Source organism: Antedon bifida, chromosome 1 (genome assembly GCF_963402885.1).
Source record: "Antedon bifida chromosome 1, ecAntBifi1.1, whole genome shotgun sequence".
NCBI classification, from domain to species: Eukaryota; Metazoa; Echinodermata; class Crinoidea; order Comatulida; family Antedonidae; genus Antedon; species Antedon bifida.
Window position 1 is genome coordinate 6,781,355 of NC_136226.1, and position 17,312 is coordinate 6,798,666.

At 32.9% G+C, this 17,312-nt stretch overlaps 1 protein-coding gene across 1 annotated transcript in view; it reads right to left on the reverse strand.

Annotated features, from left to right (window-relative positions):
- LOC144839798 (laminin-like protein epi-1) overlaps nucleotides 1–17,312 on the reverse strand; it is a 66,167-nt gene that overhangs the window by 4,799 nt on the left and 44,056 nt on the right. Inside the window, exons 32-63 of the mRNA XM_078695300.1 lie at nucleotides 17,110–17,253; nucleotides 16,660–16,815; nucleotides 15,807–15,905; nucleotides 15,420–15,500; nucleotides 14,713–14,834; nucleotides 14,332–14,437; nucleotides 14,098–14,211; nucleotides 13,825–13,952; nucleotides 13,491–13,571; nucleotides 12,395–12,606; nucleotides 11,624–11,724; nucleotides 11,196–11,376; nucleotides 10,364–10,641; nucleotides 9,905–10,015; nucleotides 9,682–9,793; nucleotides 9,283–9,438; nucleotides 8,739–8,932; nucleotides 7,917–8,330; nucleotides 7,650–7,737; nucleotides 7,354–7,470; nucleotides 6,372–6,554; nucleotides 5,606–5,760; nucleotides 5,211–5,381; nucleotides 4,402–4,538; nucleotides 4,148–4,283; nucleotides 3,842–3,969; nucleotides 2,612–2,950; nucleotides 1,752–1,850; nucleotides 1,439–1,562; nucleotides 1,141–1,275; nucleotides 774–910; nucleotides 236–388 (exon numbers count right to left, since the gene is read on the reverse strand). Of these exons, the coding sequence (XP_078551426.1) occupies nucleotides 236–388; nucleotides 774–910; nucleotides 1,141–1,275; nucleotides 1,439–1,562; nucleotides 1,752–1,850; nucleotides 2,612–2,950; nucleotides 3,842–3,969; nucleotides 4,148–4,283; nucleotides 4,402–4,538; nucleotides 5,211–5,381; nucleotides 5,606–5,760; nucleotides 6,372–6,554; nucleotides 7,354–7,470; nucleotides 7,650–7,737; nucleotides 7,917–8,330; nucleotides 8,739–8,932; nucleotides 9,283–9,438; nucleotides 9,682–9,793; nucleotides 9,905–10,015; nucleotides 10,364–10,641; nucleotides 11,196–11,376; nucleotides 11,624–11,724; nucleotides 12,395–12,606; nucleotides 13,491–13,571; nucleotides 13,825–13,952; nucleotides 14,098–14,211; nucleotides 14,332–14,437; nucleotides 14,713–14,834; nucleotides 15,420–15,500; nucleotides 15,807–15,905; nucleotides 16,660–16,815; nucleotides 17,110–17,253 (4,892 nt within the window). The remainder of the gene's footprint in view (nucleotides 1–235; nucleotides 389–773; nucleotides 911–1,140; nucleotides 1,276–1,438; nucleotides 1,563–1,751; nucleotides 1,851–2,611; nucleotides 2,951–3,841; nucleotides 3,970–4,147; nucleotides 4,284–4,401; nucleotides 4,539–5,210; nucleotides 5,382–5,605; nucleotides 5,761–6,371; nucleotides 6,555–7,353; nucleotides 7,471–7,649; nucleotides 7,738–7,916; nucleotides 8,331–8,738; nucleotides 8,933–9,282; nucleotides 9,439–9,681; nucleotides 9,794–9,904; nucleotides 10,016–10,363; nucleotides 10,642–11,195; nucleotides 11,377–11,623; nucleotides 11,725–12,394; nucleotides 12,607–13,490; nucleotides 13,572–13,824; nucleotides 13,953–14,097; nucleotides 14,212–14,331; nucleotides 14,438–14,712; nucleotides 14,835–15,419; nucleotides 15,501–15,806; nucleotides 15,906–16,659; nucleotides 16,816–17,109; nucleotides 17,254–17,312) is intronic.

Genomic DNA, 17,312 nt, shown 5'->3' on the forward strand with positions numbered 1-17,312 from the left:
AGTTGTTTTATTTTATTCAACTAAGAACCATACTTACTACAGTCCACATAAAACACTATCAAGTGGATGGGATGCGAACCTAAGTTGTAATCTGAAGGTTGAGTGTGCCAAGTTCAACGTAGTTGCAACAACTTCCAATTTTTATCAAAGTGTTGCTACACAGAGAGTATGAAACAAGCTGACACTGTATTCAATTTATTGATTAAAATCAACACTATAATACAATTAAACATACTGGTTGTTGATTACAAAATCTGATATGCAGCCAATGAATGGTTCACTGTTACCAGGCCCACCACCAATATAAGCATATTCAGCAACATCAATTATCCAATTGTTTGCTTTGTCTACTCTGCCAAAGTTATCATCGTCTAAGAAAAGATCCAATCTTGAAAAAAAAAACAAAAAAAGTTGTTTACCAAGTAACATCATACTATAGGCTCAGTTCCCAAAACAATATGGTATCTTAAAAATTACAGGAAGGAATGCGGGGTGTGGGAGCTATCTATTATTTCAAATGACAACACACCTAAATGGATTCTTGTCATTTGATTGGAAGTTTGTTGGTCACATGATGTTCAATAGACATACTATTAAACTCAGATATCAGGGTGCATATTATTGTTGTGTAACACAGTGAGCAACCAGAACACACAAGGCGAGGCTAGGCCAAGACTCTCGTTAAAAGTAGGTGCGTTAAAAAACAAATAATGAATGTTTTATAGTCGTACAAGGGGAAAATAATTTTGGTAAAATCAAAATTATTTACATACTTTCTAGCAGTTTTCTCAAGTCGAATAAAATGCCAATTTCCATCGCTAACATTTTGTTGAGCTGATCTCCAATCTGCTTCAATAGAACTTTCAACCACAATATTACTATCTACTATCCTAATTGCCAGAGATGTGATCTGTATAAATATTTTCAAAACGTTTTACCATCAAGAATTTAATATTTTCAGTTAATATATCTACATTTTTTTCATTTATAGTCAGTTGATAATAAAACTCCCATCAATGAAAAATCCATGATGTCCATCTTTGGTACATCTTCTGAACATACTGTAGGCCTACCTAAAAAATGGCATATTATTTTATTTGGTGTTAGTAGAAGGCAAAACATTTCAGATACTGTACTTACTTCATTGGGAACCATAGTAAAGAGTGTTCCACTAGTTTTTACCGTTCTGAATGACAGCAATAGTGTAAATTCTACATCTATAGTTATAGGCATTTTCACATAGCCTGCTTTAGGAAAACCTATCAGACCAATAGGCTGAAAATGAATATTGAAAACAAAATTGATTTAATTTTCTATTTTTTAATAATATTTATAGATACACACATGTATCGTCAGTTGTTAAATCACTACAAATCTGTTTCATTTAATTGCCTTTTAATTTATATATATCAGAGTTATATATTACTTTTCTTCTTACCTGCTCAGGTATGCAGCCAAGAGTAAGACCAGAATACTTGACTACACCTTCTGAAAATACCCTTGTTGAACCACCGACATAAACATTTTGTATACACCCAATAAAACCTTGCGTAGTCACATTCCTATAGATATATAATACAAATTTAAATACATATCCCCTTATTCAGAGCAGGTATAACAAATTGAAAGTTACAAATACTAATATACATAAAAATCAATTTAACATTAATTTTTACAATAATATAGAGTACAGCTTCTTATACAAATCATCATTCATTTCCAATCGAACTAAAACCAAAAAAGAAATTTACGATTGTGACACATCTTCTTGGGAATGCACTCCTCCTACATAAAATGGCAGTTCTACTTCTTCTGAAGATGAGGTATATGACTGTCTGTTTTCAATCCCACTACAAAAACCACAACAAAAAGTTGTAAATGAATAAAAGATAAATAAAAAAAACTACAGTATGTAAATTCCGGAAGATCCAGTGTATAAGTTCAGATGAAATAATATACAAATAATGAATGTTTATATGATTGAAATGTTACAAATAATTCCATGAGGTGAAAATTTTATCTTTCACCAAATCACGTATATAAAACATAATGTAGATGCCACAATTGTAAACGCCGCTCAAGTAAAAGGTTGATCGAATGTGATCAACAACAGCCTAGTGAACGAAAACGAAATTACTGTATTCGATTTACATAATGACAAGGCACGCTGAAGTGGGCTACATCACATTCATTATTAAATCATGACCTACAATTGTCCCATCAAATGAAAGTATGTTATAATATGTATTATATAACACCTAAATAGATACCTATAGATTCCTGTCATTTGATTGGATGATTGTGGGTCACATGATAAAAAATAAGTGTCCTATTTTTATGTTCACATAGCGCGGTGTATTCCTATCTTTGTCGTCGGAAGACCGGACAATGCGACCCCTTAACAGCTTTGCAAATGCTCACAGGAGAGCATGGTGTATTACTATTTGTCGGTGGAAGAAAGGAATTACACGGCCTCTGATGAGTGATGACAACACGTCACTTGAGTAAACCAGGCTACCGATACTAGTAGCCGAAATGTAGCAAAATAGCAAGTCTATTTTTTATGATTATCAAAAGGGAAAATAATACAAACATATCAATTTCTACTTACCCAATTATAAGTTTTGCAATATTATTATATACTACAGTTTCTATAAATGTAGAAATGCCTGTGTTGTGCTTGGATGTGCTGACTACTTCTACATAACCGCTTGTTCCACTGTTCAACTGCAGAATAATATAGCCTTCTCTAAGGCTAACAGCATAAAACATGTTATGATCACCAATGTAAAATAAGAGTCCATTGAGAGAATTGCTTTTAAAAGTTATTTCCACTCTATATGATTTTTTGAAGCTTAGTTTTATTTTCTCAAACTGTGCAAACGACTTTCCAGTAAATGTTGCTTTACCTTTAGATGCTTTATATTCTTCATCTTTTGCCATTTCAGACCTAGTGTAAAAAGTATTACATTTACAATGTATTTGAGACAATTGTTGTACTTTATTACTTTATATTATAACACCTCAATAAATTCCTGTCATTTGATTGAACGATTGTGGGTCACATGGCGTGCAATAGTATGCACTATTGAAAGGTCGTTTTTTCATATATTTTTTGCATACGCGTACGAATACAAAAATCATTACTGTGGTTCACTGAACATTAAAATCCAAAAGCGCCGCCTATTTTGTTAACAATAACAAACATTGACATATTGCACTCTCGTTTTGCGCAAGTTTTTTGGGAGATATACATTCTAGTTTAGGCCAAAAAGCATTTTAATTAGCTTTAGATCGTTTGTATGATGTGAATATTTAATGGAAACAAATCAGAACTAGATCAGTTTCAATGGCCTGGCAAAGTTTCGTAGTCATGGTATCGCTGCCTTTCTAGCCTAGCTAAGCGCCTAGATTTTTTGGGATTTCGTTGACATAATTAACACTACAGTAGGTGTAAAATTTAAATAAATATCATTTTAATACTATATTATAAAAAACCAAATATATATAATTGTTTTGCAATGTAAATATGTTAGAAAAATTTCAATGTGAATCATTGACCAAAAAGTATAAATACCCAATGTTTGTTTCTTATACAAATTTTCGTGAAAAAATTACCAGAATATTACTGAGAATCTCAAACTATTTGAACCACCAACGGAAAGGTAAGGGTTAGGAGAAATAATGGAATGTCAATCTGGGAGGGTACCCGCTCTGGGGCAGGTCTTTCTCCTATTTGTATAACATTATGTAAATATAATCCATTTTATGCAGTATTGAAAATGTTTTTTTTCTACATATTATATATATCGACAATTTATAAAATAATAGCAACTCTTACACGTCTTTGGTATATGTGGGCTGGATATTACTGGCCTCCTCATAATTCCAAAATGGAATATACTCATTATTATAATAAATATTTTCAAGAGATCCTTGAAAAGACTTTCGAGTCAATATATCAGGAATCTGTAAACAAATTAATTTAATTAGTTATTTAAGCAAAAATGAAAATCAACAAAATTTTTATTTTAACAATATTTTATGAGGATGGTTAATCCAGTTTAAGCTGATTTAGGGATATATATAACATGTCACAAAGTGTGATTTGCAAATACTTTCTTCCATTTTTCTGTATAATATTTACCCCTGCATAGGTGGTGGGAGCACCGCCAATGTAGACTACTCCGTCCTTGGCTAAAGTTAAAACAGTAGTTCTGTCATGGAATGTACCATTGAAAGAGCCAACACCTTCCACAGAACCAGTAACACCATTGCCAACTCTGTTTAAAATTAAATTTATTTACCAAGATTGTAAGGTAAAATAATTCTCTATTGTCATCACAAACATAACTGAACATTTACTATATAACTCTGTTTACATATAAACAAATCACATACCTTTTTATAGAAACTTCGGACCACTTATCTTCACGCACATCAAATGTAGAAAGTACAACTGAAGGGCTATCACTGCTAGCCAAGCGGTAAGTTATCTTCAGTTTTCTATTTTCCAGTTCTGCTGCCAGGAAATTATCCTACATAAAAGAAACAATATAATATCAGTATTGAGAAAAACTGATATACTATGTTTTAAGAGTATTTCAGATGTTCTGTTCTGTTCCGGCATAGTTCCGGTCTGGCACCAGCAAATCAAATCATTTTGTTTTCATATGGGTACGCGCATATCAATTGGCAAATAACCACAACAACATTTACGTCCGATTTTGATTTGCCGGTGCCAAGTATAATTATTTATAAATTTTGTAAATAACCGTAATACAGGCATATATGGTTAGTTTATATAAGGGCCTTACACTTTATTTACTTATAACCTTATAAGGTAAACATTTTCTGCAAATCAATCAATTTAATTGTTTAATCTATGATTGACAACTAAACACAAGCTTAAAATTTATTTTTTCAACTTATCGATAAGACAAGTTATCTGTGGAAAGGCAAGTGTGTATGCTAAAATAGGCGTTTGCTATCCTACTGTATAAGTACATGTATATGCCTTGTGTTGAATTTGGTCTATTAAACATGTATGTGAAATAGGATATACACAGTATAGCATTACCAACTACATGACCCAACTATGTTCAAATGTAAAAAAAAATTAATAAAATAAACTTTAAAAGAAAGATTTTGTACAGATGTAATATGCATATCATGTAAAATTTACATTAGTCCTTTCTTTAATAACCAACCTGCTTAGTTGGACCACCAATGAAAAACAGCAATCCATCAGCAATGTTAATTGTAGTATTAAGTTTCAAATAAAAAGACAATTTAGACACAGTTGAAGGCTTTGCCATGTCACTAGAGGGACGAATCTTGGTGTATGAAGTGGCGTCACTGAATTGCATGGCAAGACGAATCTGAAAAAAATACAAAATAGCATCTGTATATTAAGCTCTGTCTACACTAGTGTGATGTGCCCATATATGGCAACCATATGCCCAAATATGGTAGTGACGACATCATCATGTCATCATCTATATATTCTGTCATATAAAGTTTGATAGTGTAGACAAGGCTTTATAGCGCAACTCTTCATTACATAATGAATATTTACAAATTTTTTTTTTGTGATTTTACCTACCCGATAAGCTGCACTGCGTGCTGCTTGAACTTTCTCCTTAATAGCGTTAATATCCAACGAGATATTCTTTTTTGATTGGTCGATTGTATCAGCTATGTCTGTTACCTGGGGTGTAAGTGTTTTGATAGTAGACTTATAACCTCCAACATCGGTCACTATATGCGAAAAAAAAACAAACACCAACATAAGCATTTAGAATCCAGGAAAAAATATTTACAGGTGAGGATTTAGGCAGGGGTGCTAAACAGGCTGTAACCCCACCTAAAATTTAACAGCCATGTCTTTCAAATAAAATAATGACTTTTTTTTTTTCTGCAACCTGATCATTTTTATCATTTATGAAATATTTAGCCCCCCACCCTAATAATGCTGGATCCGCCCCTGGTTTAGGAAGTCTGTTGTGGCATATCGCCCTGACTAATAGGGTTTAAGGTTGCAGATAGCCTTGTGTGTGTGAAATGTTGAACAATTTTCTCATAGAAGACAATTGATAAAAGCAAATTTACAGTTAATGGAAAAATAAATAATCTTGAATCTTATAGCAAGGAAACAAAGGTTTTCTTATCCCATTGCATCCTATCCAATCACATAAATCGTTGGATTGATCAAGTCAACAGATTTTCAGCTTAGTCAGTTTGGTAAATCTGACTTTCACAACAAGTAAGACAAAAAAAGTGTGATGTGCCCAAATATGGTAGTGATATGCCCAAATATGGTAGTGATATGACATCATCATGTCCATATATTGGTCTTTATATTTACATACATTTTTTGTCAACAGCATCCAGTACATCAGTGCTTGAGTTAATGTTCGCCTGAATGTGTTTAAGGAGTAATTGATTGGCAATGATATCACTTTTAATATCATCAACGGTTAGTTTAACATCTTCAGCGGTCTTCTCTGCTTCAGTGGAAAGATTTAATGCTTTCTTTGCAACTTCTGAATCAACTAAAATGTAAGAGAAAATTAAAGATAATTTTTAACAAATATTTTTCACTTATTAGATTACTTGAATTTAATGTAAAAAGTAAATGTAGGGAAATAACTTGCGACTAGCGGCCTAATGGGCTGAATTGCGCACAGATGTAGTCGACACATACCACAACTTTCTTCTTCCTTTACATTTCCTGTGTGTCCATATTGACAGGGGCTAAGAAGGACGCGATTGTTTTTTAGTACATAAGTTGGGGACCCCTTCTGTGAAAGATAGCCAAACTACTTCTTAAATATCACCTAACGCTCTAAATAATCTCTCTCTCCCTATAAAGTAAAAAGAAGTTGCTCATGGGATTCGAACCCTATACATCAACATGTACATAGTCTAATCCACTCGACTACACAGACGGCTCAACGGAAAGAGTTTGTATTAGCGAATTGTAGTTAGCTCAATTCTTAAGTCACACCTTTTTGGATATGACTAATAAATATTCATGTTTATTTTGTGACGTTTCATGAGGGGTCCCCAACTTATGTACGAAAATATATATCACAAGAAAGACAAGTGCACCACCAGGGTAACCCTTCTCTTTGGAAGTATGCACTGAGTTCTGCACACAAGCCAGATATATACCTCCATTTTTAAATCATTATCCATAAGACTATGGTTTTACGGCGCTACTGCCCTCGGCCACGTGACTAAACTCGACATGGGTTAGTAATGAACTTCAAAGTGATACAATTAACATATTGATGTCTGTCTTCAGACTGGAACAGTAAAACATAATGTTAGTCATATTTGTATATATACCTTTAGGAAGGTTCTTTATTTCATCTCTAATCATGTTAAGCAGATATTCTACCATTGAAATGTTATCTTTTAACTCTTGTATACTATCTGAGAGACCAGCAAATTGTGGTACAAGATCTGAAATAAATGCAAAATGTTATAACTATTTTTTATATTTATTAATAAATTGAGTAACTTTTGAGGTGTACATTTCAGGTAGAAAATGAGGTTTTAAACTACATTTTAATCACCCCCAGTACATGTATATTCTCTAGTTCATTTATAGTCTCAATTCAAGGGTTTCTAGTCATGTTTACCTTCAGTTATCTCTGCTTTTGCATCCTGGGCATTCTTCAAATGCTTTCTACTTTTCTTTAGTGCTTTTTCTGCATTCAGATCATTACTCTATAAGATACATTTTTTTCTTGTTATTTTTATTACAGAGCATTTGTGAAAGTTCTATTCACTAGATAAGTTATGTCTATGTAAAGACAGATTATGATTACAGGCTCTGAAATGCTTTGCTCATAAATTAATTACTTAATTACAAAATTAAATATACATTCCACCAAAGGCATTGTTACCTGTTGCAGAGCAATTTCTGCAGCTGTTTTAGAATCATTAGCAGACTTCTTTGCATTGTTAATGGCATCAATAATATCAGAGTAAGCCCTGGCAGCTTTATCTGCTAGCTCTGCATACTCTATGCCAGTCTTGGCTAGATCCACCAGAATGGCAGCATCCATGGTCAAGTTCTTAGCATGTTCTTCTGCTTCAAAAACAAGTTCTTCCTTTCCTTCAAGCGCTGCTTCTAAACGTTCCACAGATGGTTCTAACCGCCTGATACCACCAATTAGTCTGGTATAATCTCTGGCTAATTCTGCATTAGAGGCGTTGGCATCATTAAGGTATAATCTGGCTTGAGCTAGTAAATCCCAAGATTTTTCTATCTTATCAGTTCCATTAGCAAACAGCCTATTAGACTTTCTAACCACAAGCTTAAAAAAAAGAAAAACAAGCATAATCAATTATAAACCGCAATGCACCCATTGATTCACTCATTTTCTAAAGATAGCCAAAAGTGAAGAGACCATCAAGACAATCTTTATCGATATATTTACACTCCCACAAGATGTTTATTGATGCAATTATCATCCAATTTCATCCCTTTCCTAGATCCATACAGGCTAGACAAGCGGATTGAAATCGATATCTTGTTCAAATAATAACACTTAAGCTCTGTCTACACAAACTTTATGTGAAAAAATGTGATGTGATGTGCCCATATATGGACATGATGATGTCATATCATTACCATATTTGGGCACATCACACTTTTTTTGTCAAACTATAGTTTCATAGTGTAGACTAAGCTTTAAGCAGTACACAACCTGTTTTCACTTTACCTGCCCATTTTCTCTCAACACTTCGTTCTCATTATTCAGCTTTCTGGCGTCAACCACAAGCTGACTTGCATTCTTACTCTGATTAATTAAATCTTCCAATTTATCCGCTGAATTTTCCAACTGTGATGAAACGTTCATTAAATGCATTAGGAAAGCATCGGCATCTTGGTTCAAATTGTTGACAATGTCCAACACTGTCAAAGAATTTTTACAAACATTTATATCATTTTCAACACTGACATTTTAATATTTTGCAGAATCTTAAATTAGTAAATTGTTTATGTTTGTTATGGATAGAGAAGTATCTTTGACCCAAGAATTTCTTAAAGGGGTTAGGTGTGTTAAAACACTGTCTACACTATCAAACTAGTTTGACAAAAAAAGTGTGATGTGCCCAAATATGGTAGTGATATTCCCAAATATGGTAGTGATATATCATCATGTTCATATATGGACACATGTTTGATAGTGTAGACAGAGCTTAACAGGCCACTTCTTCAAAGGGAGGGTTTGGTTCAACCAGAAGATCACAAAGCTCACTTACACAGATCAGCAGCAACCTGCTCTTTACTGGCTGCTTGGTCTAGTTCTGTAAAGTTTCTGCCTTCAAGTTCATTTACTATTCGTCTTGCTTCTTGTAAATCATGTAGTCCATCTTGCACATCTGTGTTGTTTCTATTTTCACTTTTTTCAATCATACCTACATAGAACAATATCAGAAACATTATGGTATAGATAAAACCAAAGCAAGCAGTGCTGTAGCCACAAGAAATAAAGTGGCAAGGTTGTCGCAAGAGAAAAAGAGAACAATTTGTGTGCTGGCCACAGGGTTGTCAAAGGCCTCTGTGAAAAAGTGGTCAGGTTGAAACCTTACCAACCATACTGGTAGCTATGGCCCTGGTAATGGGTTCTTTATGTCAGAAACATAACAAGTTAGTCGTACCATGTAAGTTAGTGTATGAATCGTTGATAAACTTTTCCAGATTGATTGCCCGTTGTTTTACATCCTCTGCAAGAGGAAGAAAAATGTCAGCTTCGTTTTTGTTCCTTTTAGCCTGTAAATAAAAAAGATACAACTTTTAAAAATGGATGCTTAGAGATTACAGAAATGATAGAAGAGTTGGTTAAAATATTATGTAAATAAAAATAGCAAATCAGCAAAATACCTGTTTATCTACTTTGTCAGCTTTTTCAATAGTTTCTTCCAATAACTTGTCTACTTCTGCCATTTCAACTTCCAATAATGTGTTGTTTACTCTCACCTGTGCTACCCCAGGCTGCAATTGTTAAAAATGCATAATATTTATATATACTAATATGTATGTGTAAAGCATAGAATTACCATACAGCATAAATCCATTCTGCTTTGCAACCAGAAACCAAAATGACAGGCTCCTGTAGTCTGACAGGAATCACTAACTTCTCCAAACATTGCTAAACAAAAGTTTGTAATAAATTGCTACTGCAGGCTTAACAGTAAAATATGTATGTATTATGTAGTATTATATGTTGAGTTTAGTGTTAAATTATGCTTTAAAATTGAACATTTTAAAATAAATAAATTGAATCAGCAGGACACAGGAGCCACTATCCTGGCATGCCAGTTGTATTCTTCTTGGCCCTACCTTAAGTTCATTCCACAAGGTATCATTTAGTCTGTCCAAGCGGTCAAGATCAGCTGGACCAAGAGGAATCTCTCCTGGTATTGTCATATTGATATCTAGAAGCATTTTATCCATATCATCCAGTAGTATGTGCACACAGGTATCACACGCCACACATCCGCGTTTGGTCAGGGTGTAACGCTCCTCACAAGTGTCACAGTCCTCTCCTATAGCACCTTCTGGACAGATACATTCACCTGTGGTTTTATCACACTCGAGGAGGTCTGGACAAAAACATTCTAAAATGAAGAAAAGGATCATATGAATATATACAGTAGTCTCATCTGTGAACAACAACAACAACAACATCTCTCTGAACAAACAATGAATTATTGAATATATGTTATTTCAATCAATTACATTACACTGGAAAGAAATAGAAAATACAAAAACAGTCTTTTCACAATGCTTTTGCTTAATTATTTATTTTTTTAAACAGAAACATAGAAAGAAGTTAATTAAAAATAATGCTTAGCAGTGTGATGAACGGAGTGTGGAGAAAAGAGAGATGATACAGTACAGTAGGTGCAGCATCTGCAGCTCTCCACCACCATGTATTATTTGGACATTATTAGAAGGGTTGTGGCCTAAAGTTTGTTAATATTGATTTGTTTGTTTATTTGATTAACTAAATTAAGATACAAGTTGTACATAAGTAAAATATAACTTGACTAAAAGTGTGTTGATGCAAACTAAAAGGTTCAAGAAAAAAACTTTACAGCACAGCCACCGGTTAAAATAAGAGTCGAAGGAAGAATACAATTAAATCAAAATATTTAAACCTTATAATTACCTGTACACCCTGCCGGTCCATAATCCCAGAAACCCCTCAAACATTGGTCACATTTTTCACCCCCAACACCAGGTAAGCAAGTACATACACCAGTTTCCATGTTACACTCGGAAGTGACAGATGCTACCCCACAATCACACATTTGACATCCTTCACAAGATGAAAAGCCCCATGTATCTGGCTACAATACACAACAACATTCAAAATGATTATTATAAGATGTATTGTCCTCTAAAACAATGAAAATTAATAAAAGTAAACTTTGAATAATAGACCATTTTGCAGTTATAGTTATATTATTATCCTTATTTTAGTATTCAGTTTCAGTTTTCAGTTCAGTTTAGTATGTAAATCATCATCGTTTTAATTGTAAACATACAAACAACATATAAAAACGAAAAATGATTTGCATATAGCTATAAACTTACCCGGCATCCACTGCATTTATCTCCAATAACATTGGATTTACACACACATCCACCAGTACTGTTATCACATCTGGAAACTCCACACGTGTTACACTCGCATTCTAAAAAAACAGAATACTAATTTTAAAACCCCAATAGAAATAATTCAATTGTCTGTCATTGGTATGGATGGTGGACTTTTGGCAAGATTGGCTTGCCATACCTTGAATAAACTTTGTGTACTTTTGATCATCTAGTTATAAAAGCATAAATTAGTCAGTAAATTGTTCAATCTATTGCTTTGTATGCTGAAACTGAACTTTTTCTAACTTTTTACTCACTTTATTCAGAATATTTTGAAAATTGTGTGGCTCACTCAGTTTTTGTGATATCTTAGTTAGCGTCTATTGCCTTCATAGACTGAAACTAACTGATCTTAAGCCAATTTTCCACTAGTCAAATTTATTTGCGCGAATCGAAACCATCAGCTTATACGCATTCGTAGAGAAGGATTTGAAAGATGAAAACATAAATATACGTGCGCTAATTCACTTAGTGGAAAATAGGCTTTATTCCATGTTCAATTTCTCTATATTTTATAAGCCTGCCATGTTTTCTAATAGAGGTAATTTTTAAGAATCTGTATGTCATTTAAGTGCATATGTTTTCATTTTCTTATTTTTTAAATAAATAGTAAGTTTTGATCAATATTTTTGCGCTGAAACCTTCTTTCCAGATCACCTTTTCGTGTTCTTTTAAAAAATAAAAATTGCATATACATGATAAAGTTACCTTGACAGTTATGTAAATTAACAGGATCACCATAGTAACCATCAGCACACTTTTCACAATGGAAACCGTCAAATCCTGTATCGCAATAGCATTCTCCCGTGAGTGTGTGACAATAGCGTTGCACACGATTTGTATCAGTATTGCCATTACAAAAACATTGCTGACATGAACCACCTAGTTCAGCAGGGGAACCAAAGTAGTTGTATTCGCATCTGGTAAAGAAAATAAATAATTAAACATATTTATTAAAGATATACCATATTGTAATTATGCTGTATATTTTTGTACTCTCACTTTCAATGATGAAGGGCTAGTGTTGTTTAAAAGCTTTGCATTCCTTTTTTATTGGTTTGATTTACCTTTTTTCATTTCATTTCATTTCATTTATTTATTTGACCAACAAAACATAATATACAATGTACAAAGATGAATTGGTCAGGGACTGCTAAAGTAATAATACTGTAACTACAAGAGTCAGCAGTCCCATGATCTTAACTAAAATAAATATATAATTTTATAAACAAATAAAGTATAAAGCTGTGAGTAAACAGAAAAAAAGGACAAATATGATTTCTTATTTTATTTTGTATTGAATTGAGATCCAGCAACTGATACCCACAGTTTTTTTTTCAGTAATTCGCCTTTGGATTTATATTATACTGTATATATATTATAGAAATAATAAGAAACAGTAAATAAAAGGGAATACAGTATAGTAATATTCATTTTTCATTAAAATAGAACAAACAAGGCAACACATTATGCATTCCTTATATTAGAATCCCAACTCAAGTGCAAAATAGAGATAAAACAGAAACAAATTATAAGTTAAAATGACTATAGCGAGGCATTTAATAAAAAGGCAAACTGCCTTAAAATGTGACATGTTTCGAGAAACTATTCTCATCATCAGAACAGTAAACAACGCCTAGAGTGCTTATATACCAAACAAATTATAACCATAGAAGTAAAAAAAAAAACAGAAGGCATAGATGGTTTTACTTTTTTTTTTACCATGTTCTGATAGATCAATCTCTTCCTCAATGTTTCATTTTGAATGTAGTGTGAACAAAGGCTTAAGGTATAGAACACTTACTGATTACAGCTGACACCAGTGTAACCAGGCAAACAGTTGCATGTAGTTACTGTTCCAGACACAGAGCATGATTGAGCAAAACTATAAAAAAAATGACATAATCAGGTGATTATTTGCATAATTAAGTGAGTTCCTTTTCTTATCAAAATATTGTGAAATTAAGGGTATCTTTCATATCTGTTTTTTTCATATTTGTTTGTGACAAAAAATGTTTAATGTTACACCTATCATTAATATATCTTCTCAATACCATTTTCACACCACTGGCTAGCCTTCCATAGGTAAAAAATATATTAATGTTGAAGTCCTACACATTAATTAGTTTTACGATTACCTGTTACCCTCGATAGCTTGTGGGCAAGCACATAGATTGCAAGGTGATGTACTATTTCCTTTAGAATCTGTATAGTAGCCTAATCTACAGCCATCGCAGGTTCGACCTTCAGTATTATGTTGACAGCCCTAAACAGAAACATGTTTAATTAACTTATCAATGAATAAATCTATTCACAACACTATAAATTGTAAATTCTGAAACTTCTTTTAGTATTATATTATCTATTCATTTTTTGAAAAAAATTTCTATATACATGTAATTTGTACTTACAATGCATTCACCAGTTTCTTTGTCGCATTGGTCACTATGTCCATTACACTCACATGGTATACATCTACCACGGAAAGCACCAACTTCAACACGGTAATAACCATCCCCACAATCCTATTGAAACAAAATATTTTTTTTTATTGAAGTCAAAATAAAAAAATACATACCATCCATTTCCAGAGTTACATTAATGAGTTGTTAATGTTTACAACATTTTTTTTACATTAGTTTTACCTCACAAGATAGCCCTGTGTAGCCAACTGGACAATTACACTTCTCCACTGAGTAAACCCTCTCTGTACCTTGATTAGTTGCTATATCCAATGACACATTTTTTAAGCTGAAAATTGATAACAACAAATGGTGTTTAGTTTCAACATACATACATAAATTTACAATATAAAATTTCTTTCAAAATTCACATCATCTTTACACAACACAATCATATCACCTGCATTGTTCAGTTATTCATAATTTTCTGCAACTAGTGGAAGAAATTTATTTTTAAATTAAAATCTTCTCTGAGTAAACTAATTCTTAATTGTGCATTGTTCTATGTTGTGCTGCCAGATGTTGTGTTTTAAACTGGTATCTATTTGATATATTTCAACAAACCTTGAATATTGCATTGATGTGTAGTACTTTGCTCTGATTTGTAGCATCCTCAGGTCAGCTAACACCATCATAAGGTCCTCACGAGTTACCTGACCACCACCCAATGAATAATGGAAATTACCCTAAAAAAACAAACAAGTTAACACTGTTATAGTTAAAGTGCATGAATACTGGTGGGCGTTTGGATGAGTAAATAGTCCAAATAATCTCTTTAATCAATGAAAAGCATCATCCAGAGCTTATGGGAAAGACACTTCAAGTTTTCCATTGCAGTTTGTAGGAGGTTATAGCAACAAGGCACTCTTTTATTTATAGTTGAGTATTACAGTATACAGTCAACTTTCCCAATACCGGACACCCTTGAGCTGAACTATGTCTGGTGTCCTGGAAAATCTGATATTTTGAATGTGTTTTTACAGTTTTCCAGTGTCTAAGAGTCCGGTATTGGAAGAGTTAAAAAAACCCATTTCCATGTCTGGTTTTCTGGAAATCTGGTATTCCGAATGTGTTCTTAAAGTTTTTGGCTTTCTGAGAGTCCAGTATTGGAAGAGTTGACTGTATACCATGATTATACTATTAAATACATCTAACTCTGCCAAAACAACAGATCTGTCTACAGTAGAGAGAGAGAGAGATATCCTCTGTTAAACTTCAATCTCTAGTGGATTACAATGAAGTTTTATTCGTATTCGTATAAAAATGCTTACCTCTAGAATGTCTAATGCAACTTCTTGTCCTTGTTGATTAGGTTCATATATGTTACTATACGTAATCTGAAGGTTTCTTCCCTGAAAATGAGAAATTGGAAATATAACATTTTCTTTTCTTCTTTCTATCTTTCTTATCTTAATATTCATACATAATACATCTACAGAATTCTGTCCCATTTCATAGGCTACTTACATTGCATTGATTTGTTAAAATAAACATAAACTTTTTTCTTGATGATTGAATAAAATTATGTAACTTTTGTTAACGAATTGTAATTTAATGTTTGCGAAATGGAATCTTTGTCACATTGTGGCAGATGGTGAGATTTTTAACCTAAATAATATTTCTTCATAATTTAGAAAGAAAAAGAAAACTGCACTCACTGACAAAATGACATCGGGACGTCTGATTGAGATGGGTGGATTTGATGCATCCGCACGATAATACACAGTGTATCGTAGTTGTCCACCATATGATGTTATCTGAAGGTGTAAGATTGAAATAAAATGTATCAATTATTTTATTGTATAATGAAACATTCATTTATATCTCCTCATTAGGAATAAATAGGGGAGGAGGCATTCTGTACTGTCTCTCATTCATTTCATAGGAAAGTATCCTCTTATTACTGGATACTGAAAAGCTTTATTTGTCCATTATCATATAAAATAATAATAGAAATTCTTCTTAAAGATTCGCAAATATATATTAGTACAATTAAAAACAGATATATATTATAAAATATAAACAAACAATTAAAATAGAATACACACACATTATTTCACAAAAACTTAAATTTAAAAATTGGATACAATTTGGAAGTTAAAAGTTAAAATATGATAAAATGCATAAAACTAAAATTAGGAGTATCCCTGTATGGTGCGTCCCCTGAATAGATGTTTCCTAAAATACACAATCTGTGTAAAGGGCATGTGACGCATTGTGTTGGACATTCGACTACTGATCGTGAGATCGAGGTTCAAATCCAACTCTCGCCGCATTGCTTGTATCCTTAGGCAAGATAATTTACGTACGTTTGCCTCTCTCCACCCAGGTGTATAAATGGGAACCCGTTTAGATCAAGACACAACTTTGCGCTGATTACTAGCTGCATTATGGGAGTATGTTTCCATACATGTTTGATCAGGAAAAAATGACTGGGGTAATAATGTTCAGCGCTTAGAAGTTTCACAACATTAGGCGCTATATAAATCCAGGATAATATTATTATTATACCTTATTTCCAAGGTATTCTGTTGGAGCTATCCAATAGACAGTGGCAGGATCATTATTATTGGCTGTGTTTCTTGCATACAATGTCAGTGTATCGTCATTTTTTACTATTTCACTGTCACTTGGTTTAGTCACATTCCATCCACTCATAGAATTCACCTGTAACAAAGATAACACAAAGATATAACTAACTGAATGACACTTGCAACATTGATACTACTATAGATTTCTAAAAAAATTGAACCTATACTTTTAGGTAATTGGATTACACAAATTAAAATATCTTTTGGATATATTATGGTGATTGGATTAGTGGAGATATTTCTTCACCATGTTATTAGCATTAAGAGTCTATTTCATGAGATACCTACCTGCATAGACTCTACATATGTAGAGTCTATACAGGTAGGTATCTAACGAAATAGCCTACCAACACAACCATTAAGATTTTACCTGTTGTCTGTATAAGTTGGTACTTGCAGCACAGTCACTAGTGATGCCAAAACAGAAACATGAAGTACAACCTTTGGAGTTACGTTCTTCCAAGTGGAATGTGTTTCGGGAACATTTATCACAAAATTCACCTACAACATTTTCCTACAGATATAAAACAAAGATATAAAACACTAAAAGGAAAATAGTAGGCTTAAAGGGTT